Source organism: Phyllostomus discolor, chromosome 1 (assembly GCF_004126475.2).
Source record: "Phyllostomus discolor isolate MPI-MPIP mPhyDis1 chromosome 1, mPhyDis1.pri.v3, whole genome shotgun sequence".
Lineage (NCBI taxonomy): Eukaryota > Metazoa > Chordata > Mammalia > Chiroptera > Phyllostomidae > Phyllostomus > Phyllostomus discolor.
The window spans coordinates 178,040,720-178,066,556 of record NC_040903.2 but is presented as its reverse complement, the minus strand read 5'-3'; the positions used below and the strand labels follow the sequence as shown (position 1 = coordinate 178,066,556).

The 25,837-nt window shown below is 38.9% G+C and overlaps 1 protein-coding gene across 1 annotated transcript in view; it reads right to left on the bottom strand.

Moving 5' to 3' along the window:
- Positions 1–258: 258 nt before the first annotated feature.
- The window catches only part of KIF23 (kinesin family member 23), a 31,081-nt gene continuing 5,502 nt past the window's right edge, over positions 259–25,837 (bottom strand). Inside the window, 22 exon segments of the mRNA XM_036009707.1 lie at positions 259–807; positions 1,594–1,664; positions 2,793–2,871; positions 3,067–3,149; positions 4,065–4,295; positions 7,512–7,597; positions 7,600–7,822; positions 8,100–8,279; positions 8,552–8,725; positions 9,638–9,795; positions 10,568–10,726; positions 11,275–11,401; positions 11,624–11,743; positions 11,830–11,909; positions 17,840–17,942; positions 19,837–19,958; positions 20,093–20,205; positions 20,911–20,952; positions 22,266–22,436; positions 22,869–22,978; positions 23,190–23,326; positions 23,551–23,656. Of these exon segments, the coding sequence (XP_035865600.1) occupies positions 792–807; positions 1,594–1,664; positions 2,793–2,871; positions 3,067–3,149; positions 4,065–4,295; positions 7,512–7,597; positions 7,600–7,822; positions 8,100–8,279; positions 8,552–8,725; positions 9,638–9,795; positions 10,568–10,726; positions 11,275–11,401; positions 11,624–11,743; positions 11,830–11,909; positions 17,840–17,942; positions 19,837–19,958; positions 20,093–20,205; positions 20,911–20,952; positions 22,266–22,436; positions 22,869–22,978; positions 23,190–23,326; positions 23,551–23,656 (2,691 nt within the window). The 3' untranslated portion in view covers positions 259–791.

The window sequence follows — 25,837 nt, the reverse complement described above, 5'->3', positions numbered from 1 at the left end:
TTATCAAAGATTGTTTGTGGGCCAATGGTATACCAGCAGGTTATGCATGTGAGTTGGGATAAGATTCCTGGTTCTCAGCAAGGGAAACACCCCCTTTCAAAGCAATTTTTTTTGTATGCTAAAACAAGTAGCCCCAAAGTGAGAAACTTCTAGTGCTTTCTTTTAATTCATTCCACTTTTTAATTCATCCCACAAATGAGTGTCAGTCAGCTAAATGCAAGGCACAGTGCTGGGAATATGTTATGACTATTACACAACTGTATTTCTTAGTGCTTTTATTTCAGTTCTTTTGGCATATGTAAGTATCAGAAAGTGAATATGTACACACAAAATTCAAAATAACTTCCTAAAATGGTTTTAGTATTGGCCAGTCACTAACATCTTTATTTTAAAAGTTTGAATTGTCAAATACTTAAAGTGCATTTTTTGCAGCTAACCAGTAGCAGCATTTGTTTTGTTTATAAAACCTTGAGAAATATTCAGGCAAGAGCTGGAAATGTCACAATAAAAAATAAAATGTGATTTAGATATATTCTTTCTTAATCACCAAAGAAAAACACTTGCATGAATTAGTTTATGTGTACAAGAGCAATACAAAAAATAGTATGATTAAAAAGTTTATACAGCAATGAGAAAAGGAGGTCTTTCTGTGCTATTAATATTAAATATGGCAAGGGATGTAATCAACAAAGCTGGACTTGTACAAGATGATGCAGAAGACTCCTTCTGGCATGGTTTCGGAGAAATCACCAACACAATGGAAATATTCTTTTATTACTGAGACTTTCAGTTCATGGCTTCTTGCGCCTGAAACGCAAGTGTTGAATTTTGCAATCAGTAACACATTCAGAGCAATTTAATCTCTAGGAGGGCTTTAAGAGATTTCCTGGTTTTATCATGGGAAAAGTTCAAGTCCTTCTGAGAGTGCAAATAACTGTTACAAAGTATGCTTATCTAGTATTTAATTTAAAAAACAGGATTTCCCATCTTTATCCCATTGCAGTGATTTTACAACATGCCCAAAGAATACAGGTGTTAAAAGTGGGCACATGGACTTACATAAATAGATATTTGAAAAGAAGGAGTTTTACTAGTATGAAAAAAAGAATGGGTAGAGTTCTTGGGTATGTGTTTAATACAAGAGGGAAAAGTATGATTCCTTTCCCAACCATGAAACCCCAGCATTGTATGACTTCAGTGAACCCTTAATTGCTGTAACTAACACCAAGAGGCAAGTCAGGAAAGAAGGAATTACAGGAAGAGCTGCCATCCCTGACTAAAGCCTTTAGCTTCCCTTCCTTATGGGTAATCTCAGCTCAGTCTCTCAAAGCTTTGACAAAATATGAACAAGAGTGAACCAAATCTATCACCTCCTGTTCTTGCAGCTCTAATTGTTCTTACCAAGTCTTCTGAGGTCCCCAACACTGCTGCTGCCTATTGCAATCTGCCAGTAGGGCCTAGATATTCCATGGGGTAAACAAAAACCGCTTATGTCTTCTTAAAAGAAAGTAGATAATAGGAAGGTAAGGTGGTGGTGAAAGTACTAGAGGAGGGAAAAGATGCACAGAAAGGCCCCCATTACCCAGTACTCACTTGGGTTGTGCATGATGCTGATATCCAGGTCCCAGCTGAGACCCTGCTCTCATCTCTACAGCCACAGAGCACTGATGGGAAAATTACAAAAGAGGAGAAGATCAGTTCCTCTCAGCAGCCTCTAAAACACGATTCTGCTTAGACAGGTTCCATCAAGGTGAAACCCAACATTGCTTTCTAGTTTAGCTCAGGTACCTGTTAAAGCACCAGATACTCCCAGTTTATTTGACACAGGCGACAGGGACTGTCATCTGGAATGGTCTTTAGAGATCATCTGTGTAAATTTCCGCATTGTAGATAAGGAAAAGGAGTTCCTGAGAAAGTTAGTGGCCAGAGCTTGGTCCCCTAGGCCCCACCTTCCCATGCTCTGCCCATATGAGCCTCCCATTAGGAATAACAGTTCCACCAGAAAGTTCTGCTTCTGACGGATTCCTATCAATTTGATGTGAATTGTCATCGCTGTCATTCTAGGGCAGCGATTTTCAACCTTTTCCATCTCACGGCACACATAAACTAATTACTAAAATTCTGCAGCACACCAAAAAATCTATTTTTTGCCAATCTGACAAAAAAAGTATAATTTTGATTGATTTACAGAAAAAGAGGAAAAAAAAGTAACTACCTACCCTTTTTGCTCCAAAGTAACTTTTAAAAAAAATTAGGTGCCTATACTTTTATATAAGGATTTCTGGTACCAAGAATTAACCAATCAGATGCAACCTTATTATGCAACATGACCAATAAGATGCAGCTCTATTTTATGGCCTATATATTTATGCTTCAACACAGGGTACTCACACCGACAGCTATGGTTGTGTTAGTTATTATCATTTTTTAAAATTTGACAATCTAAGGGAAAAGAGGTCAGTGCCCCTGACTAAATAGTCAGGTATCTCATGTTTTAAAAATTCTTGTGGCACATCAGGTAAAAATTGCTGTTCTAGGGTGATGCTCTCTGACTTGATTCTTGGGCCTTGGGCCCTGTCTGTCTACACTGAAAAGAGGGGCTTTGAGCCAAAGACCTGAAGAAATATAAATACATACCTTCACAGGTTTGCTAGGAAAGGCCTATAGGCTACACTGGCAACGTGAGATCAGACCTCAGCTACTTCAAAGAGCATGAAAAGCAACAGCAGTGGGACTTAAAATATGGCACCCCTGATTTTACTAATCAGACAAATATTTAATTTTACCCCTACCCTTGTTTCTACGTCGGTCCATTCAGACTCTGCACCATCTGGTTGCGCAGGTGCTGCTGAGGAAGATCTTCGTTTTCGACTGTGGAAAAAGGGGAGACATGATATGATGCAACATTTATTTTCACATCTAACAGAAAACATATTTGAAGTAGGGAAATACCACTACACTTCTTCAGAGACTAAATGATACCTTTTACAAGCTATTCTGTTCCTTGAGAATGAGCAGCTAAGAAAATGACAGCCCTCTAAAGAGATACATTTGATGATCACTCACCCAGTCGGTGATTCTTGTTTCAATGTCTCAATATCAGTAAACTGAACAGATTGTCCACCGCCCCTTGTTTTATAAACATCACCCTAGAGCCAAGAGAAAAGAGCACCATTACACTTTGATAGCATCCAAATGATAAACATACATATATATTTCAAATTGAATTTAAGACTACTGTTTTATGGAAATTCTCATCCACAAAACTAGATAGTGCTTGGGGCTGCTGGGGCTGCACTATTAAAACACTTTAGAAATTCAGGTACATATTGCTCACTAAAGAAAAGTCCAATGCAATGTAATCAGTAACATTATTAATTGCAGAAAATTATACTCCTTTTCATTCAACTTATAATATAAAACCTATACTTAGGATCAAGAAATCTGCCAGAACTTTCTAAATAGTCTAAGGCTTTAAACTTGCCCCTCTAGCTGTGCCACCCCCTGCCCCCACAGTCAAATGACCATTGTCTTATTTGAAACTATTAACTATAATAAGAACTATCCTCTAAATTGAATGTGAAGCGAAGAAAAATTTTCCAGTCTTGTCTCTTACTTCCCTTGATTATTCACAGAGTCTCTATGATCATCAGGGGAAATTTTTTCTACAGACAGAAGGGAAAGGGCTTTGGATAGCTCGATACCAACTAATTTTGATAGGTCAAGTTTTAATGTGGACTTTCTATCTTGAACTGACAGAAAGTAAAGGCAGTTCCTTGTTTAGGTTTAATTTTTAAGTAGGGGTTAAAACTAAATATACAATAATTAAACATAGACAATAAATCTGGAATTCCTCTAACAAACCTGAGAATCTAAGCTTCATTCAATAGAAAGCAAATTTGGTCCCAGTTTAACAGATTCACACTCAAGGCAGTTGCCTTAGTTCTCTAACAAAGAGGTTATATCAAATACCCATTTATGTTCCAGCAGACACTGCCTATGTGTCATGGTTTTTTGTTGACTTTTTGTATATATTTTTTCTTCCTGTGTAGATTTGTCTTTACCTTAATTAGTTTAGTTTCAATCTCCCCATCGGAGGCTAGTTCCTGGTGGGTCAGCATGTACTTCTCACACTTAGCTAGTGCCTTTTCATTTGGAACAGATACTGTGATGGCATGAGGGACATGTGGCTGCATGACTGTTTCAGTTTGCACGTTACAGGCAGGCTTATGATCTACCCATCTGTCTCCTGCAGAGCGTGATCGTCTGTGTCGGAGACGAAGTGGTGGTGCGTTCTGATCAAGTTGAAAGGAATCAAGAAAGAAGCATAACCCAGAATTAATTTAGGGGTATTAGAAGTGCAGCAGGTTTGGCTACATTACTTGGTCACAATATCAAAACAAATGCACGAACCTTTTCAAAAGCTAAATATGTTATTGAAATGATTTAAATGTCCTCTCTGATTTTAAATGCAAAACCAACAAAACATCTTTTAACACCAGCTTGCATATTATATATTCTACCAGGGACTGTCCCTTTCACCAAAGAATGGAAAGAAAATTTCTGGAAATGCTGCTAGTCTTTCCTATGTAGGTGGTATTTAAGACAAATAATTCATTTCACATTCTTGACCAACATTTGTGCCTGCTATTGTGAGGTAATCTATTAGGCCCACAACTATGTTAAAAACTTCAATGATATCCATAAAAACCTAAACATCTCATAGGCCTCTGAACAAAGAGAAAACACTCCTTATACAAAGACAAAAAAGTAAAAGCTGATTGGGCTGTACAGTACAAAATGCTAAAGACCATAAGGGATAATTAAGAACCCTATGTATAAAATGTTTAAAATGTAAATAAACTGAGTACTTTCTGAAATTTAAAAATTTTTAAACTTCATTAAAATTCAAATAGAACAATGGCTATAACATACCAATTATTTTTCCCCCTAAAACATTCCATAAATGGTTCCAAGAACCAGATAAAAAATATAGTATCAAATCAGTCTCCATCATACAATAAAAAACTAGTTGCTTCTAGTCAAATATCATTCAACCTAAGAAAAAATACTTCACGGCCCTGGCTGGTGTAGCTCAGTGGATTGAGCGTGGGCTGTGAACCAGTGTCGCAGGTCCGATTCCCAGCCAGGGCACATGCCTGGGTTGCAGGCCACGGCCCCCCAGCAACCGCACATTGATGTTTCTCTCTCTCTCTCTCTCTCTCTCGCCCTCTCTTCCTCTCTAAAAATAAATAAATAAATCTTAAAAAAAGAAAAAGAAAAAATACTTCACATATAAGAGATAGTTAGTAGTTTGAAGCAATGAGTTATCTTTGGTATTTTGCAAACATGTTTGTTTGTAAAACTGGAAGCAAATGAAACAGTCTGCCACTGGCCAAATCCTTCACAGCTGGTCAAGTAAGAAAGATCCCAATTTCAAAATGCATACCCAGAGAACTAAAAGCATTTTCCTATATAATTGGAAAAAACAAATGAAGCACCAGTGACAGATCACAATAGTGTAAAACATGGGCAACACTGCCCTTTCTGGTGTGGCTCAGTTGGTTGGGTGCCATCCCGCAAAGTGCAAGGTCGCCGGTTTGATTCTTAGTCAAGGCATATGCCTGGCATGTGGGTTCCATCCCCTGTGGGTTAGGGTCTATGAGAAGCAACCAATCGCTTTTTCTCTCCTTTCCCTCTCTCTAAAAAAAATAAATAAAATCTTAAAAACAAAAACAAACACGGGCAACAAAGTTTGCCTCTAAAGATGCCCAAGCCTCTCAGCAAGCAGGAAACTTTCCATGATTAAAATGGCTTAATTAATGTTGAACAAAACAGTCTGGCTCTCACAGTCTACCATTTAGCAGAAGTGACAGTTTTCTTGAACACATTTAGTAATAAATACATTCTGAAATAAGCTTTGGAAAAGATGATAAACCTTACAATCTACTATGATTTATGAAATAAAATTATACTTAAAATTTTTCAAGTATAATTTCAGTTCACTGACCATAATTTTTCATCAACAAACCTAGATGCATGGATACTAGCCTAAACTTTTCTGCTGCACTTCTTAGAGATTTTGATTTCAAGTGAGAAGTTCAAGGATCTCTAGTAAATCCTCTTAAATATCTCCTTAGCCAAATTAGGTATTAAATTAATGTTGAACAGGCATAAGCAAGCCTTGAATAGTTTTGCCTATAAGCTTTCATAAAATAAAGGGGATTTACAAGAGTTGATCAGAAAGACCAGTCACCATAATTTGCTCCCTAGAAAGGTTTAAAGCAGTATCTGCAAAGTACATATAACTTGAGACTTTCAATTTTCTGTTGCCTTGGTATATGCCTGGAGTTCATCATTCCTTATTAATCAGGAATGCAGGCCACTTGAATGAAAATATTCTGTATCCTAAATTATACAAGAAAATCTAAAGCGAATAGTTACTATAAGATTAATTTGTTTAGAAGAAAAATTTTAAGAGCTTTGTATTAAGATTTTACTAAATGTAAGTTCACAATAGTAACTTGGTTCATTTATTCAGATTCAAAGGAGGAAATTTACCTTAATCCTTAAGAAAATATAAATGTGAATTTGTTTAAACACCCTGAAATGAGGCAGAGCTCTTATAAGCTGAAGTAAAGGTCTTGAGATTAAAAGCAATTTATTAGGCACGCAAAGCTTCAGTAGTTACAAAACAATTGGCCTGGACTCTTTAAAAACAGCCAGTGTCATGAAAATTCAAAAAGAGGGGACTATTTTATATTAAAAGAGATTAAAGAGACGACAGCCACATGCAGTGCATTCACCGTGACAGCACCATGGATTGAGAAAAGGAGAGCTGTTACTGGGACAGCTGGGGAAAGGTAAACATGGACTGTGTACCAGAGGATATTTATTCAGAGCTGATGTTAACTTTCTTAGGTGTGGTGAAGATTGCGGTTATACAGGACAACGTCTTTATTTGTGCAATGAAGTCTGACTTACTTTCAAAAGTCCAAGGGAAAAACATTTACGTTATCTATGTAATAGATAACAATGGTAAATCTAGGTAAGGGGGAAAAGATGACACTGTACCATTCTTTCAACTTTTCATTGGGTTTGAAATTTTTAAAAAGTTGAGAAAACAGTTTTAAAAGTAAAAGTTCAAAAGCAGCAAAAAAATCTAACGGGAAAAAAAACAAAAGAAAAAACTTGGAAAATGTGCTCTAAAATACTCATATTCACATGCTCATTAGTTTAGCAACTAAAAAGCAGATTACGCTGTCATGTACCCTACTGACCTGTGTTCGCTGAACACAAGGTGTATTTCTCTTGCTAAATGTTTTTAGGCAGTTTTGGCTGAAGAGCTAGGCCTCATTTTGGGGTGATTTGATCTTGCAAATTAACATAAAAATTAGAACTTTTTTACATAGGAGTTTAACCATCTTTTTGTCCAATTTTTTGAACCAAGTTACAAAAACACAAGATTAAGATCTATCGCTATAACGCTTTAAAATAATACGGGCACTAACCCTGCGGCATTGATCCTCTTCTATTTCTATCTCATTTCTGAATGTAGGAACCACCTCCCTGCCTTCAGTCCAGTACACCCCTCGCTTCTGTCTGACACGATACAAGTTTTACTTTGTCCTGGCTCCTGCTGCCTACGCCTTGCAATGGATGTGACATTGAGAGGTGTGTTGTGCGGAGGAATTTTCTGCTCCCACTCCGAAATGCAGGAAGCTACAGAAATGCTGCTGCAAGAGTTAGAGCGCCTATGTAGCTGTGGCTGTCTCATGAGTTGCTGGCCGTTGGAAATCTGAGCAATATAGTTACCAGAAAGCTAAAAAAATTGAAAAGAAATTAATGAGCAAGACTGAAAAACTGAAACAATTGATTACTTTTCTACAATTCAACATATGAAGATAACGTTATAATTACTTGTACCAAATCACTACATTTTTATACTAAATTTGTATTTATACTAAATTAAAAAATTAATAGAAGTTTGAGAAATGTAAGTAATGTAAAACAAAAAAATTTATTGTCATAGAAATAATAACCTAATCTGAACAGATTTTATTAAGGTCTAAATTACTGCACAACTACACATAACTTACAGGTACTGGTGATGGAGCAACAGATTTCTGAGTAGATTTCTCTCGGTCCCGCTCCCGAGAGGGTCTCTCTGGCTTTTCAGTTTTGGGTTCAGTAACAATAGCTTTCAGTTGTTTTAATTTTTCATCTTTCACCCACAGTTTATTTTGCATCTCCAGTTGTTTAGCTGCCACTCGACGCTCCTACAGATTATCAATGGCAATATACATTCTAATTCAATTACATCAAACAAGTACACCAGATTACTGAAACACTATTTCCTAAAAACAACAGTTCTCCAATTCTTCCAGAGATAGATACTTCATACTGCTAATGAATTCCAAGGGCAGAGAAAGGAATGAACTGGGCTGGCAACTACTGTCACCACAACCAGAACCCAGGTACAGTCATTCAGAACACTACAATTTGAAATAAATCACCTATTTGCAGTAAGCACTACAGGAATGACACTCACGCATTCTTTCTCCCACTTCATTGTTGTTTCCATCACCATGTCTTGCAACCTGGCTTCTAGTCTGCATTTGTCAGAAAACTGTCGCTGAAGTTTCTGATTCTGGGCGTCAAGTTCCTGTTGCAGATTGCGCTTATCTTCTTCAAAGATAGTAGTTGTTTTCTCTAAAATTTCAATCTGGAAGGCAGACCATTATGTTCAATATTTGGTATGTAAATATTTCATGTAGCTGTAAAATAACCTCTTTATGCAAATATAGTTGTGGAAAGAAAAATCATGAAGGGCCCTGGCTGGTGTGGCTCAGTGGACTGAGTGCCGGCCTGTGAACCAAAAGGTTGCTGGTTTGATTCCCAGTCAAGGTACATGCCTGGGTTGTGGGCCAGGTCCTCAGCTGGGGGGCATGCAAGATGCAACCAATGTACATTTCTCTTGCACACTGATGTTTCTCTCCCTCTTTTTCTCCCTTCTCTCCCTCCCCTCCCCTCCCCTCTCCTCCCCTCTCTAAAAGTAAATAAAATCTTTTAAAAAATCATGGAGGAAATATTTTCCTCTAAAATTTCATCTGATTGCTGCCTTCATTCCTAGAAATGAGAACTTTTAAACAAGTTCTTCACTGAAAGACTGTTACAAATAATTTAATGTAAAAATTAGTTTCCCCTAAAATTCAGGCCTAAAATTTTATTTTTAAGATTATTTGGAAATAGAGAACACTGCATTGGTTGAAACTAGTTTCTCTCTAGAATAAGCATTCCCCCCAAATGATCCTCTGTAAACGAGGGAATAAACATATGTAATCCATTAATAAGTTAAAAAAGCCAAGCTATCACCAAAGCTAACCTCTAGAAAGCTCACTTGTTTGGACCAGAAAACATTCCCTTCAACTGCTAATATCTAACTTATAAAATTAAAGAGTACAATATTCCTTTTGTGCTTTTCACTCACATTTCCCCCTTTGGGGAAGGGGTGGGGTGAAGACGGATAAATAAGTAGGTGATAACTCGCAGTAAGTGGTGTTTACAGGCCAGGGCAGCACAAGGGCTAAGTCAGAGGACAGCAGTGGATAGCCATTATAATAATGCCAAAACCAACCTTATATTCTAAAGTTTTGTTTTTTTTCTCCAGTCGTTCTATTTCCAATTTCTGTCCTGAGATCACCTTTTCTTTTTCATTTAGTTTTCCTTGAATGTAATTTTCTTTACTTAAAGCACCACTGTCGAATTCTTGCAACATAGCTTTAAAAGTAACAGCTGAAACAAAAGCATGCAGGTTCTTGTTTACCCCCAATTCCAAAATAGTCAATGCAATAAACTTTTATTAGCCCATGCTATAGTCTTTCATTTTGCACAATGGCATTCCCTTCCCAGCACTTAGGGCAAATAATTTGCTTCAGAACAAATGCAAAAACAAAATAACAGTAGAGTCATTTCAGGAACAGTTAGATCCAAGTTGAATCCCTAGTGTACCACTTACTAGATATGTAACTTGGGCAAGCTGTTTTTCCAAGCACATTTCCTCATTTCAAAGTGGGAATTTAAATACCACTTATCTCACACGTTTTCTTGTGAAGATTAAAATGAATCGACAATGCTCAACATAGCAGATACATTCACGGAGCACTAACTATGTACCGGGCTGTTCACTCTTCTACATGATTCTCATACATCATCTCAAAACCTTACCCTCGGAGGTAGGAACAATTACAATTTTCCCACCCATTTTGCAGACAGGGAAACTAGGAAATAGAGGATTGAATAATCTGCTGAAAGGTACTGTTATTAAGATATATGTGAAGTGCCTTGCAAATAATTAACTAGCAGGAACGACAAAGTAGCTATGATTCCTTTGTGTATATCACCGTTGATTTAAGAAAAAAGAGCTGTGGGAAAAGTTCCTGTCAGACTCATGAAACAATGACTGGAGCACTTACAAAGAGCAGAGACAAAATGACCCTTCCTTAAGGGTCCATCCCACCACAGAACTCAGATTTGTTGCAAATTCCTGGCGTTAAAATGTCCTTACCTTGTTTGTTAAACTCATCAATCATCCTTTGTCGTAGCTGATGACGTTTCTCTAATGCTTCAATAAGCCTAGGGAGAGTGTGCTCATCATTGATGTCCAAAATTTCGCAGGATGGCAAAGGTGGAAAACTCTGTAAAACCACTTCTGTAACCAGCAGTTCTGTATTGAATTACAAAAAATTATAAAAAGTTACTTAGGAGAGAAAGAGCTTATTTAAACAAGTTTAACACGGTGATTACAGCCCCAGTCCAATTAACTGTGTGCTTTCATGAGCTATCATGATCACACTGTTTTCAAAATTAGCTGTGCCCTGGCTGGTGTGGCTCAGTAGGTCCGGCGTTGTTCTGCAAAGTGTAAGGTCACCTACTCCATTCCCTGTCAACACACGTGCCTGGGTTGCGGGTTTGGTCCCTGTTCAGGGAATGTATGAGAGGCAACCAATTGATGTTTCTCTCCCTCTCTCTCCCCACCCCTTCCCCTCTCTAAAAATAAAATGTTTTAAAAAATTAGCTGTGTAAAAAAAAGGAAAAGTTAAAAATATGAGTTAACATATATAACAAAAGAAATATCATTTATACATTGGTTCAGATTTCTTTCTGCACTTGGTTCTTGAGGGGAAGGGAAGTAAACAGTTCTCCTATGTGAAACAGATTGAACAGAGAGACACAGACTACTCAGTGGGCAAACGATCCAATCCCAAACCATACCATCTCCAACTGGACCTGCCCGAGTGTGCTGCCTGTATCGACGTCCAGGTGTTAACCCACATATTGCCTTGTCCGCTGGTCTTGCTACTTCAACTTCTTGGGTCACTTCTGCAAATCTCATGACTTGCTAAGATACAAAACAAATGGAGCTGTTTTTTGTGTGTGTTTTTACAAATAAATATATCCAGTTCCTCAGAAATTACTAAATGAAACAATATTAAATGGCTAATTTCTGTAACTGATGGTGCTGTACCAATTTTTAAAGTATTCAAAATGTGATTCTTCATACCAATGTAGTTGTGTTTTCTCCAGAAACTCTGAGACTACAGAATAAATACATTAAAATTACCAAGCTTTCTTCATAATCTTCGGCCTTTGGATTCACACACACGATCATGCGTACTTTTCCTTCCCCATCAAAGTAGTTCTTGAACAGGTGGGTCAATTTTGAATCTCGATATGGAACCATCTAGAAAAACATTCAAATCCAAATAAACACCTAAGGCGAAAAAAGGCAGACAAATAAAACTGTACAAGTGGGAGACTGTTGCTTACCTTGTTAGTTCCATACATTTGGTTCTCTCTCAGGACTTCCATACATGTTCTTAGCGTCATTAGTGACTGGTTAATGTTACCTGACAGAAAAATATACATAGAAGACATCTGAAAACAAGAGTAGGTAGAGTGTAGTCTGTCTGTGTATAAAATCCCTGCTGCACTGAACTATTAAAGGGAAATAACAGATTTTAGTGCTCAAGTTAAAGAGCTGTCCATGCAGGGTCTGGCAGTATTTCTGAAGTATTTAATAGCATTGTGTCAGGAGAGGTTAAATGCCATCCTTCAGGAATTTTGTCAAAGGACTGTCCACGAAATGCAACATTACACTTCATGACCCATTAAGTTTCTTCCAAATCTTAAATTCTGTGAAAGAGTGTACTAGATGTAGATGTTTAATATCCTCATATAAAATATTATCTCTGAAGCACGATCATTTCAGGCTACAAGTTGGCTCATCGACACTGACATCTCCCCTGTACCCAGAGAGGCTCCTGTTTCTAGCAGGCAGTGTCTGAGGATCCAGCCAGAGCTGGTCCCCTCTCCATCTAAAGTAACAAGTATTTCTTAGGTGGCATACTTGTTACTTGTCACCACTCTTGTTTGGATTTCTGAAGCAAGGCAAGTCTGACAGATTAACCAAGCATCACGCATGCAGGAGATCTCACCTGAGTAGACCCAAAAAGTATATAAGAATGTGTTCATTTTGGAACTTTGATTGAGGTTGACTAACTCTACCATGCTTACATCCTTGACCACCTCTCACAACACATGGCTCATCTGTACCCTCAGAATATTCCATGACTGAAGATTTATCTTCCTTGACCCCAACTTCTAATGTCCTTTCTTCTTCCACTGTGCTCTCAGGAACCCATCTTTGTTCATGGAGTTCCCTAACCCCTCAAACCTCTCACACAACAATCCACTGGACACTCTCCCTAGGGGCCAGGTGTCCATGCCCATGGGTTCTCTTCAGCGAGTCTGCATACTTGGATGGGAAATAAATTGCATCTTTGTTTTTATAGCACTATGCCAGTTTATTGCTAATCTCAAGATATTAATGTTCATTGCTACTTTGAAATTATGTAGTTATTAGATCTGCTGGTGGGTTTTTGTTTAAGGCATTAGTAAAGCAGCACATAAATTACTGTATGTCAAATGTTATAAGAATACTTTAAAAAATATATCTCAATCTGACTTCCGGCAAGATGGAGGAATAGGTGGACGCACCGTACCTCCTCGCACAACCAAGATTAGAATAACAATAATTTACAGATAGAATAACACCCAGAACTGATAGAGGATTTATCTGAATGGAAGTCGGACAGCCAAGAAGTTGAAGTAGACCCGTACATCCAGACTGGTAGGAGAAGACGAGCCGGGCAGGTGCAGGGCTGGTGCGGGTTGGCGGCGCGCGGAGATCGGGGAAAATTTGGCGCCAAATCGGTGCGACAGCCATCCAGGGCGCAAGAATGCAGCAGTGATCCCTGAGTACGCAAGCTGCGGCTGGTGGACCCAGTGAGGCAGTGATTGTGGACCAGGGCAGAGCTCGCAGCCCAGGATCCCAGAGAAGGGTCTGAGCCCAGGAGAACAGAACTACCGCCATCGTTCCCTCCTGTTGCCGCTCCTGCCCCCGCGCTGCCCCCACATATAATGTCACAATCTAGCGACTGGGGTGCCCAGCTCTGGTGAACACCTAAGGCTCCGCCCCCCCACCGTAACAAGAGCAACCAGACCAGGAAAAAAAAAAGGAGAGACAGGGAAAGACATGTTTCCAACAGAACAGATCAGTCCCCCAGGACTCATCCTTTTGAGCGACCAAGAAATAGCCAATCTATCAGATGCGCAGTTCAAAACACTGGTGATCAGAAAGCTCATGGAACTGGTTGATTTTGGGCGCAATTTAGATGAAAGGATGCAGGTTACCATAAAAGAGATGCAGGAACATACACGGAGGAGAGCCAATAGTGAAAGGAAGCAATCTGAGTCTCAAAACAATACAGTGGACCAGAAGGAAGATAGAATCAACCAAGCAGGAAAGCATGATGAAATAAGAATTCAAAAAATCAAGGAAAAGCTTAAGAGCATCCAGGACACCTTTAAACGTTCCAATATCCGAATTATAGGGGTACCAGAAGGGGAAAGGGAAAAGCAACAAATTGAGCACATATTTGAACAAATAATAAAGGAGAACTTCCCCATTCTGGCAAAGGGAACAGTCTTCCAAGAAATCCAAGAAGCTCAGAGAGCCCCAAAGAAGTTGGGCCCAAGAAGAAACACACCAAGGCACATCATAATTACATTAGCCAAGGTAAAAACGAAGGAGAGAATCCTAGGAGCAGCAAGAGATAAGGGGACAGTAACCTACAAAGGAGTTCCCATCAGACTGTCAGCTGATTTCTCAAAAGAGACCTTACAGGCAAGAAGGGGCTGGAAAGAAATATTCCAAGTCATGAAAGACAAGGACCTACATCCCAGATTGCTCTATCCAGCAAAGCTCTCATTTAGAATGGAAGGGCAGATAAAGTGCTTTTCAGATAAGGTCAAGTTAAAGGAGTTCATCATCACCAAGCCCTTATTTTATGAAATGTTAAAGGGGCTTATCTAAAAAAGAAGATAAAGAAAAGACATGTATAGTAAAAGGACAGCAAACTCACAATTATTAACAACCACACCTAAAGCAAAACCAAAAGAAACTAAGTAAACAACTAGAACAGGAACAGAACCACAGAAATGGAGGGCACATGGAGGGTTAGCAGCAGGGGGGTGGGAGGAGGAGAGAGGGGGAAAAGGTATAGAGAATAAGTAGCATAGAATGTAGGTTAAAAATAGATAGGGGGAGGGTAAGAATAGTACGGGAAATGCAGAAGCTAAAGAACTCATAAGTATGACACATGGACATGAACTAAAGGGGGGGGAATGTGGGTGGGAGAGGGGGTACAGGGTCGAGGGGAGAAAAGGGGGGGAAATGGGACAACTGTAATAGCATAATCAATGAAATAGATTAAAAAAATATATCTCAATCTAACTGGTTTCTTTTATAATCCTATGTATTTTGTTCATACACTCAGAAATACATTCTGGGAATGGTCCACAGGCTTCTCCCTGCACCATGGCACAAGGTCCTACAACCTTACCTTTATTTTCCCATAAGGGTAATGCTTCCCCTGTAGCCCTGGGGTCTTTCTGAGTAAAAGTTGCTTGTTTTCTAAAGCCTGGCATTATACAAGGATGGTGAATAGAGCGTGGCCAGAAACATTTTCCTAATTCCTTGCTGCTGCCTTCAAATGTTCCTCCTACCTGCCAGCTCCTGGGCCATTTTGGTATCCATGAGAAGGTCCCTCTAACGTGCTGTCAGAGGCCCTGATGTCTGTTCCAGCAAACCTCTGTTTCCTCATCAATGCGGCTGTACACATGGCCAAACCCTGAACCACATCACCCGAACTGCACCATCTCTGGAAGCTCGAGGCTGTCACGTGCCCCAACCACAATCTTCTTCGAGTTCTCATTCCTACCTTGTCAGACCTGTTCTCATCCATGTTATCAATGACGGACCTTTCTGTTTCCCTGCCCTAAGAATCAGAACCCTCCGGTTTCTACTTCCTTCCCAATTCAACCACACTACTTTTCCCAGCAAGGTGAATCCTTCCTCTTGTGATGTGAATTCCAGACTCCCTATCTTCTCGTACTATTGTCCTCCCTCATCCACCAGGGGTGTGTTCCAGGTCCCCAGGGCATGTCTGATACCATGGACAGTACCAAACCCTGTATATACTTTTTTCCTACATATACATACATCTATGGTAAAGCTTAGTTTATAAATTATGCACAGTAAGAAGTTAATAACAATAACTAATAAAATATGCTGTAATAAAAATTATGTGAATGTGGCATTTTTGTTAAGTAAAGTAAGGGCTGATACCAGGACAGTTGATCTTATAACTGAGGTGGCCACTAAGTGACTAACAGGTGGACAGCATATACAACGTGGACAGGTCACAGGTGCGACAGTGCAAGATTTCATACCACTCAGAGTGGTGTAAAGTTATAAGTTACAAGTTATTTCTAGAATTTTCCATTTAATATTTTCAGACTACAGTTGACTGCAGATAACTGAAACCATGGAAAACAAACGGCAGATAAGGTGTGGGGGGGCTACTTTATACACATATTTAACATGTGTGTGTCTGTGTGTACGTTCTTTTTAGTCATTTCAGAATCCTGTAAGTCACCGTCTTGCTCCTTCCCAGGCACTCTAAACTAATCATCAAGGACTTGTTCGAGGCTCTGCCCTCAGCTTGTTCCTATCTGTTCTTCCTGAAAAATCTTACCTCCCCCATTGCCTTTATCATTTCTCTTTTGGCAAAACTTGAACTTATAAACCTCAATCAAGTCAAATCTCTCGCCTTCCAAATCCACATACCTCTGCATTCAATTACTAGGCAATTCCACTTTAAAAATCTGAGCACACCCAATACAAAATTCAGTAACCGCCCATACCCGCACCTCACACTGCTTCTCAGTCAAGATCGTCCTCTTCTTCCTTACTTTCCACATCCAGGGGGACCTACTTCCTCACTAGTTCTCAGTTTTGCCTGATTTTTGCCTCCCAGTCATACTAGTAAAAGGCTCCTAACTGCTTTTCATCTCTAGACTTGCCCCTGGTATATCAATTCTCTATACTGGGAACATGATCTTTCTAAAAGACCAATCCTTCACTGACTTTATGACTTTACAGGGAGGGTGTACAATGGTAGAAAGTCACAAGTTTTGAGAGTTCAACCTTGCCAAAATGACTTCTAATCCACTTCTTCATCTGAAAAATGGGTATGATACAATCCTGAAAAGTCAGAATCAAGAGATCAAGTCCATGCCCTGGTCAGATAGCTTAATTAATTAGAGTGTTGTCCTGATGCACTAAGGTTGTAGGTTCAATTCCCGGTCACGGCAGGTACAAGATCAACCAATAAATGCATAAATAAGTGGAACATCAAATTGACGTGTATCTCTCTCTCTCAAAAAAAAAAATCAATAAAAAAAGAGAAATCAAGCCCATGTAGAGTAGAAACTATGAAACACTATAGTCCCTTAATAATTGGTTGCCATCACTATTCCCTCAAGATAAAATTCAGATATTTTAATGATAAACAAGGGCATTCATGACCTTGCTCTCCTGCCTCTGTCACGGTTTACCACCCACACCTTCCATTTCAGCTGCCTTCACCCTGCCACATTCTCTCAGAACTGGTCTGTTTACGAGTAGCTGCCAGGGATGATATCTTGAACCCCACCCTTCTTCCTGGAGCTCACTACTCCATTTAAGTGTCCACTCCCTGAATTCTTCCTCCAATGCCCCCTCCCCAACCCTTCCCAGGTTGGATGAGGCAGTTCTACTCTGCGCTCCCACAGTACCTCGTGCTCACTTCCATCGTCTACTGAAATAGTCTCATTATCCGCCTACCTCTTGTACTATGCTGGGCTCTCTAGGGTAGGGCTCCATCCTTCATATCTGAGTTAATTCCTGGCACACAGTAGGTACTCCATAAATGTGATTAACATAAAACATGACTTGAACAGCTACACAAAATGAAAGATTAAATAAAAAAACAAATCACAGATCTCCTTTCAATCGGGTTTTGTGTTCAAAGATTTTTTCCTACCTCCAGAAGCCAATTTTTACTAATAGGAATGCTGGAGTAACTGTTGAATAACTTCATTTTTAAGGACCCAGTACTGACAATACCAGCAATAGATAAGAGCAGATCCTTTCAATATGAATATAATTTTTACTTATTTTACTTTTCCCTGCTCTTGAAGAAATCAGTGTATTATAATAGATACCAAACCAGCATAACTAAAGGAACAGCACTAACCACTAAACTTAGCCTGTAAATTATGAAATCGAAAACAATTATGCTTAAACCTTCTATCATTAAGCAGATGATAAACTAGCACTGCAAGGTTTTTTAAAAAAGTTGTAGCAATAGGTTAAGTACTATGCTTTACTTACCAGCTTCACGTAATCTGTTACCCTCTGCCTTTGTCCGGTTAGTTCTTTCACTTCCAGCAAGATCTACCAGGGACAACTGGCTTATAGTGATCTGTTCTTTTTCCTGAAGGGAAGATCACAATGCTAATAATATGACATGAGTTATAACTAGTTTACAATGTTCTTTAAATATATTCAAAGTAACAAATCATTGTATTATGGATATAATATTTGTACAATACAAAATGTACTGGTTGGGCAAAGGATACAAGTTTTGGATGAAAAGTTTGCTAAACGCATATGATAAATATACTCAAAATATGAATGATTACTTGCCCATTGTCTGATCTTCTGCATTTCGCTGGAAGTTCTGTTGAGTGCAGAGACCCTGCCTTTCAATGCCTTTATCCCCAGCACCTTGCACAGTGCTTAGCACTCAGCAGGAGCTCCAAAGTTATCTGCTAAAGTGAGTCTAGGACAAAGCTATTCTAAAATGTTCTATAATCAAATATTTAATAATTTTACAGTCTAATAATCTCATAGTATGCTAGTAATTTTTATGAGAAATGAAAATCAAGAGGTATATAACTGATATTGTAATGTTAGATGTGATTCAAAGGAAATTAAGTGTATATGGGAGCTTGACTTAAAAGCATTTTCCCTTCCTCTTCCTTCCTTTCTATTTTTAAACCAAGCTCTTTGATTGAATGACTTCTCGCCAGTCTGTTCTGACATGCTGCTAATGGCAGCAGCATCACCTGGATCGAGGAGACAAGTGTGCGCACCCTGGAGTGGTGACACCAGCTGTGGCCGACAGGGCACTGTTTCCATTTCCTCAGGGCTGGCTGTAGCCTGCAGCTCATCGACTCCAGCGACCTTTTTGTCTTCTCTGCGGCCATCTTCCTGCCTTAGATGTGGGAAGGCCCCCAACTAAGAGCAGCCACCAAGATGGCCGGGGAGGAAGGGACTTAAGACATTTTCTAGCTAGCATCTACCAAGTGCTGACTATAAGCCAAACACGGGACTAAGAACTTTCCACGTACCTCTTCCTTTCATCCTCTCAACATCATGAGGAGTTCATCAGTTAGGTCAGACAGCTAGTAAATTAACAGGTATCAGAATTCGAATCCTGGAGGTCTTTAGTACCATGCTGTACCATCTCCTCCTGTCATCTGGAAACCTTCATGATACCCGTGTCATACTATATTTTGAATGTCATTATACTTTAATAGTTTAAAGTTACTAAATCATTTACATTTGGGCTCAAATGTGGTTCCTAATTGATGCCAGCCTTTTACGGTGACAGGACCCCGAGATCAACAGTGAGCAACAGACTGATGTGGGGCTGGGGAAGCAGGGGGCACTGCTGGCCCATCAGCCAAGAGAACAGTTTAGAATCGGCCATCTCCTAAGCTGTGCCTGCCCCAGCAAGTTCATTGCTGACATTTTAGAACCATTAACTGAATTTCCACATTCAAAATGAGCCTTCAGAGATAAAACAATAAATTACATTTTTCTTATTTTACCTCCTCTATTGAAGAGATTTATGAAGATTTGTAAACCCCTTTCACAGCAAAAATCCAGGTTCTAAGATTCAGTAGCCAGTTTCCCAGAACTACATGTCTAATGGAACAACTAAAGCCATCACCTACATATATTATTAATTCTAGAGCAGCGATTTTCAACCTTTTTCATCTCATGGCACACAAACTAATTACTAAAATTCTGTGGCACACTAAAATTTTTTTTTGTCAGTCTGACAAAAAATAGGTATTGATTCTTTCCCACTGGATGGCTATTGTTGTGTTGGCTGTTGTCATTTTTTATTTGACAGTCTAAGGGAAAAGAGGTCAGTGCCCTTCGCTGGTCAGTTATTGCAGGTTTTAAAAATTCTTGCACCACACTGGTTGAAAACTGGTATTCTAAAGAAATCTTTGTTGCAATGAAGCCTCCCTGATTTAATTCCAAAAATTCAGGATTCCGTTAGCAAAATAAAAGCTCCGCACACTACAACTTACCTGTAAGACGTTGTCTCCAGTTGCATCCAGTGGAGCCTGAACTAACTTAATGTTGAACACACTGTGGGAACGGCTGGACTCACGATTCAAATGTGTGTTAGCAATACGTCTCTTTTTCTGGCCTATAATAACAGGAAAAAAATCACCGCTCAGAACTGAACTCAGCCATTTCATTATACATGCTTTCTACTAAACTGGAAAGTACAGCTGGTCAAACATATTTATTGTTTTATAGTTCTCTAATTTTAATGCTAACCTCTCCAGAAAACGTCAAAAGCCTCCTCAATAGATTTCACTTCCACTTCTGTACATCCTGCAACATACATGTTATGATTCTTATCTTCACGAAGCACTTTAGATTGTGGAGGTCTATGGGAAAGAAAAAAATGTAAGTTTCCTAAATTATGAGTTATTACTGTCTCAGTTTAAGACTAGGACTAAAATGCCAAGCAACATGACATCCATTGTTATGACAATAAGCCCAAGCAAAACCCAGAAAAATATTAAACAGATAACTTTAAGGATACATAATCAAGATTAGTTACAAGAACGTATTTTGCTTTAACATTTTTGCTCTAATTTGTTCTACTAAAGCACATGAAACAACACTTACTACACAATGAGATATCAAGTAGTTACAGCAACATCACATGCACAAGTTTAGCATCGAAATCTAGCATTGTCCTACTTTTAAAAGACACAGAGAGCTAGTTTTGACCTCAGTGTCAGCAAAACACAAGATCAGAAGGAGTTGGTGTATACGAGGAGTGGCAATCCTTCCAAAGTGGCTGGTCAAGTTTTAGTTTTGTAAGGTAAGGATGTAGGATAGTGAGATAAGGGTGGGAAAGGGTGCTGCCTGTTTGGCCTCTGTCTTAGGAACGGTGGGGACAGAAACATTTACCAGACACCATCATCCAACAAATGGCAGATTTTTCAGGAAGAAAGGAAGGGCTTATAGGTAGCAAAGAGCCCACTGCCAACGAAAAACTACCTACATGCAAACATGCCACAAATGCCAAACACTAGCATGACTGCACCCTTCTCCTTAAGAAAAGAGTCAACACAACCACATACACAAAGTCTGCGTTCCTCATGGGCGTGCTGCAGCTGTTCCACCTACCGAAGGAACAAGGTATAGGTTACCAGGTACTGTTTCTACAGCGGCCATCACCACACAGCAGCACGTTCAGTGCACAGTTTGTGACAGTCGCGATGAGTCGGATCTGAACACCCTCCAATGTGCTATTTCTTAATTGTATTTTTTTTAAAAAGTCAACATTAATGAGCTCAAAAAAGCAGGCTATATACCACCCTAACATTAAATCTGAACTCAGTGCCAAATAAGTATCTTGTGAGTTCACTCAAGGAGTTACTAGAAAGGTTACAAGGCTTACAAGTCATACACGTCAGTCCTTTTGTGAAACTAAACAAGACCAAGACAGTAGGGTCCTTCAAAAATAATCTCATTTAGAACAAACCAAACAAAAACTTGGCACATGTGCAAACAGGAAACTGATTGGTGGCAATGAAGGACATCATAAAAGTTTAAGGACATGGGTATGCAGAACTGACACTTTGGAGCTAATGGGAAAGTAATCAGTCTATACATTGTTTAATGTAAATACTAGTGGGTATACTGACATCTCAGTCTAATGGTTTTCTAAATCCAACTTTCTCCAGTAATGTCAGTTTAGACATACACACAGGAGTTGTATGTAAGACCTAGGTTTTCAAATTATTTATGCCCCAAGAGGCCCTAATAAAGAGGGCACCGAAGGTAAGCATTTAGATTAAGAACAAAACTATCGACTCAGAAATGAGATATTAATATTAGATATGAGATTCCAGAGTTAGCCCCGGCACAAAAGCAGATTTATTGTCTGTGACGCCAGATGATAATTGCTCTCCAGTCTTAGCAGGGCAAGACTCAAGGAAAGCTAGGGAGTAGTCTAACCGGCAGAATGACAGTACAGATGGCACGTCAGATTAATCAGTGAGGGAAGGTCTGTGAGTTTTAGCTGTACAGACAACAGCTTTGGGCTCCATTCCATAGAGATCCCCAAGACATGTTAAAAAAGGCTACAAACTCCCAAAACTCAGTGTTAGGTTCTTCAAAGGTAGGCCCAGGGCACACCCATAGGGACACTTCTTTATCCAATTAAGGCCCTTCTTAAAATATAGCTCAGAGACAAGAGTTTTCAAAAAATAATGTCAGGATATTCTTCCAATGGGTCCCTAGTACACTTGCATATCTAGTTAATAATAAAATGACTCACTGAGGACCAAATGCATGATATACAAATTGTATTTAATTTTGAAAACAAAATTAAGCATTCTCCCTATTTATAACTGAGAAAACTAAGGCTCTCTGAGGTAAAGTGACTTCCTCAAGATTAAGGAGCTAAGAAAGGGTTCTTTTTACTACTTACTTAGGCTTTATGGGATCAAATGGCACTTCTTCCAGTAGATCATATATGTAATTATTATATATTTCAATGTAAGAGACAAATACACCATAGACACTATCTTCATCGACCTCTTCTGCTTTGCAAAATTCTTGTACATTTATCATATCTGCAAATTCTGGATCTATTTGCCGTCTGAAGAAGGGGGAAAAATGCAAAAAGTGATCTTCTACATTTTGAATTAATATCAAAAGTAAATAATTGCAAGAGGAAACTAAAAGATATAAAGCATCTGCCTCACCAGCAGAAATGCACAAAGCAACTCCACCCACACACGGTCAGCCAGCAATACGACCCATCCTCCCTGATACACAGCATGGGCTTTCACACCTGCTCCCACCCCGAGTGGCGCCTTCCCTTAAGTAGTAATTCAAAGGCAGTGTTCTGATAAACAAAGAGAATATCCGAGCACATAAAGTTACTTAGGAGCATTCTTCATCTTACAGCTCACTAAAGCCAACTGTCAGACCATCTTCTCCACTCCGTGCTCGCCAATCCCTGTGCCCGATGAGCCCACCGGACAGAGTTCCCCTTAGGCCAGTGTTGCGTACAAATGCAATTACTTACTTGCCAGAAGGGGTCTTTGGGTTGGGCATGGCCTCTCTCCTCTGCCGTTCTAATAAGGCATCCACTTCACACTGTATGTCCATGCTATTCCTATCATTAGATTTAAAAACCTGAAGTAGGGGCAAAAGTCAGACCATGATTTTGAGAATTTGACTTAATTAAGAAAGAAACACATTTGAGAACTGAGAAGCACTTATTTAAACATATTGAAGGTTTTAAAATGTATCCAATTAGTTCTCTCTTAATACTGCTGTATTCACAGCTATATCAGTCCCTACGTCCTCAAGTGAAATAGTCGCAACATAGAAGAGTTATACTTACATATCTTTTAGCTTGAAAGGACCCTATGCTGTTAAAGATCATGTCCAAACAACGAGGAAGCAGCCCTCCTTCCCCTAGAGAACCAGTCATGGTGTGAGTTTTTCCACTCCCTGTCACGCCGTATGTGAAAAGGAGACCTACAACACAGCAAGTCACACTAGGTTATGTCTTAAAAGTCCTCCACTTGTAGCATTGATTCATTGTATTAAAAAACACTTAAAATGAACCAGTTCAATAAAGGTTTAACAACACCCTAACAAATGTGAATTGAAGGCCAAACATAAACCAAATATGTAAGAACCAAAAAGTTTTACCAGAGAGGGAGAAAAAGGAAAATCCAACAAAACTCCAAGAATCATACCATTTTTGCCACGAATGAGGTCATCTACCAAGGGATTAGCCACAAGGTCAAAGAGCTCTTTCTGAGTGGTATGAGGCCCAAATACTCGTTTAAACGAATACTGAATCTGTGGGGAAGAAAAAAAAAAGCGCATAAATGGATTCCACTATATCTAGGCTAGAACATATATGTTTAAACTTATTAAGATGTTTCTTTATGAACATTTAGTATCTAGATGCACAAAGAAAAAGCACTAATGGCCTTTAAACTTGGAACCCTTAAAGAAGTCATGACCCACTTTATTATACCAATTATAAATGTTAAATATTTCCAGTTATAACTACTGGAGAGAAGTAGAAAAATCTTAAGCCCACTAATCCTTCATAGACTAAGGCTGAATTTGTTTTAATTAAATGACAAGGAAGATCAAAAGGTATTATGATTCAGTCATAGACTCATGAAAATTCTCACATATTACCTCATTTTACTGCTTTCTGTTTTTTCTTATACAGGTGTCATTTAAACAGACATAGCAGTGCCCTGGCTGGTGTGGCTTGGTGGACTGAATACCAGCCTATAAACAAAGGGGTCACTGGTTCCATTCTTGGTCAGGGAACATGCCTGGGTTGCAGGACAGGTCCCTGGTTGGGGTGTGTAAGAGGCAACCACACATTGATGTTTCTCTCCCTCTCTTTCTCTCTTCCTTTCCCTCTCTCTAAAAATAATAAACTTAAAAAAAAAAAAAAGGCATAGCCGCTTAAGCTAAGTGATTTGATGTACTGTTTTTTTTAAAAAATGGCAATGAACTGTAAATATAAACTCATCTGAGTTCTTATATAAAATAAATTTTAAATAAACCATGACCTTTAAAAAGCAATAACACATCAATGATCAAATCTTTCAAAATATGATTATTATAAAGTATAACCATATCGCCAAAAATATTACCAAACTTCTGTTTAGAAAATCAGATTGGAGACTGGGGTATAAATTATGTAAATTAAAATGTCCTAATTGTCCAGGGCCAGAGTTCTATTATTTCTATTTTCGTTATTTCCTAGTTTTATTAGATTGTAGATACTACAGTTGTTTCTGCAGATTTCCTGAATTTTTTGTTACTTCATGAATGCCAGTACTGAATTATTTGGTACATGAGTACTCATCAGAATTTATTATGGATTATAGCCTTTGTCAAGTGACTCCCATTTTCCTGTTTTACACCCTTTACCCTAAATTGAACCTGCAAAGATATCAATATGACCCTTGTGTTTTTAAAATTAGCAGTTTGTCCCCCAGAAGGAGACATGTATAGATTAGTATTCAACCATAGCCACAGTAGCAGCTGACGCAACACAGACCATGTCCCAAGCACTACCTTGGCATGGCAGTGAGTCATTTCGTTCTCACAGCCTCTGCTGTAGGTACTATTAATTATTATGCTCATTTTATAACTTGTTAAAGATCACACACCTACTTCTAGGCTAACTCTCACCTTGTGGAAGTTTTTATTCCATTCCTGTGGAAGAGCTCTAGAACTCATAAAAAGAACTATCAGAGTTGTTTTTGTTTGCTTTTAAATAAAGATTATAATTTGACCCAGGCTAAGGGTGCAAACAGAGCTCATATGTTCATGAGAAGAAAAAACATTTTTCTGAACTTCCCATAATGGCATAACGTAGTGTGGGGTTTTCTTGCACATGTAAAATTGTTATGAACACCCTTAAGTCCTGCTATTTTGAAATAAAATAATAATTTTTTTCAGGAAGGAAGGACTGAAGGAAGGAAAGAAGGAAAAGAATGAAAGAAAAGGGGAGGGAGGGAGGAAGGGATAATACATACGGATCAGTGCTGACAGATTAATCAGATGACCCCCAAATCCTCCCAGACAAACCCCTCCTGTCCAGGTGAAGAAAAGTGAGGTCCAAAGGAGGAACCTGTCCTAAGCCCATGGAGCTAATTAGTATCGAAGCCATTTCCAGTCCAACAGTCTTTCCATTATTCAATGTTAGTCTCCACCAAACCTTTTGTACTATTCACACATACATTCAATCCAATGAGTAAAATTCAGTAAGTCAGTTTTCAACTATTTTACATCCTCAAAGGCTTATTCCTCCATGAAGCTTTCTTGGACCATTCATTCATGCTTAATCCATATTTATTGTTTGACAAATAAGAAGGAGAAGGTTCGACATCCCCTGAGGCTTACTTTACACTAGGGGAAAGAGACGATGAACAAGTAGATGAATCTACAGAGTGTGGTAAGTGGAACCAGGGAAGTACACAGAGGGCAGATCAGGTGAGGAGGGAG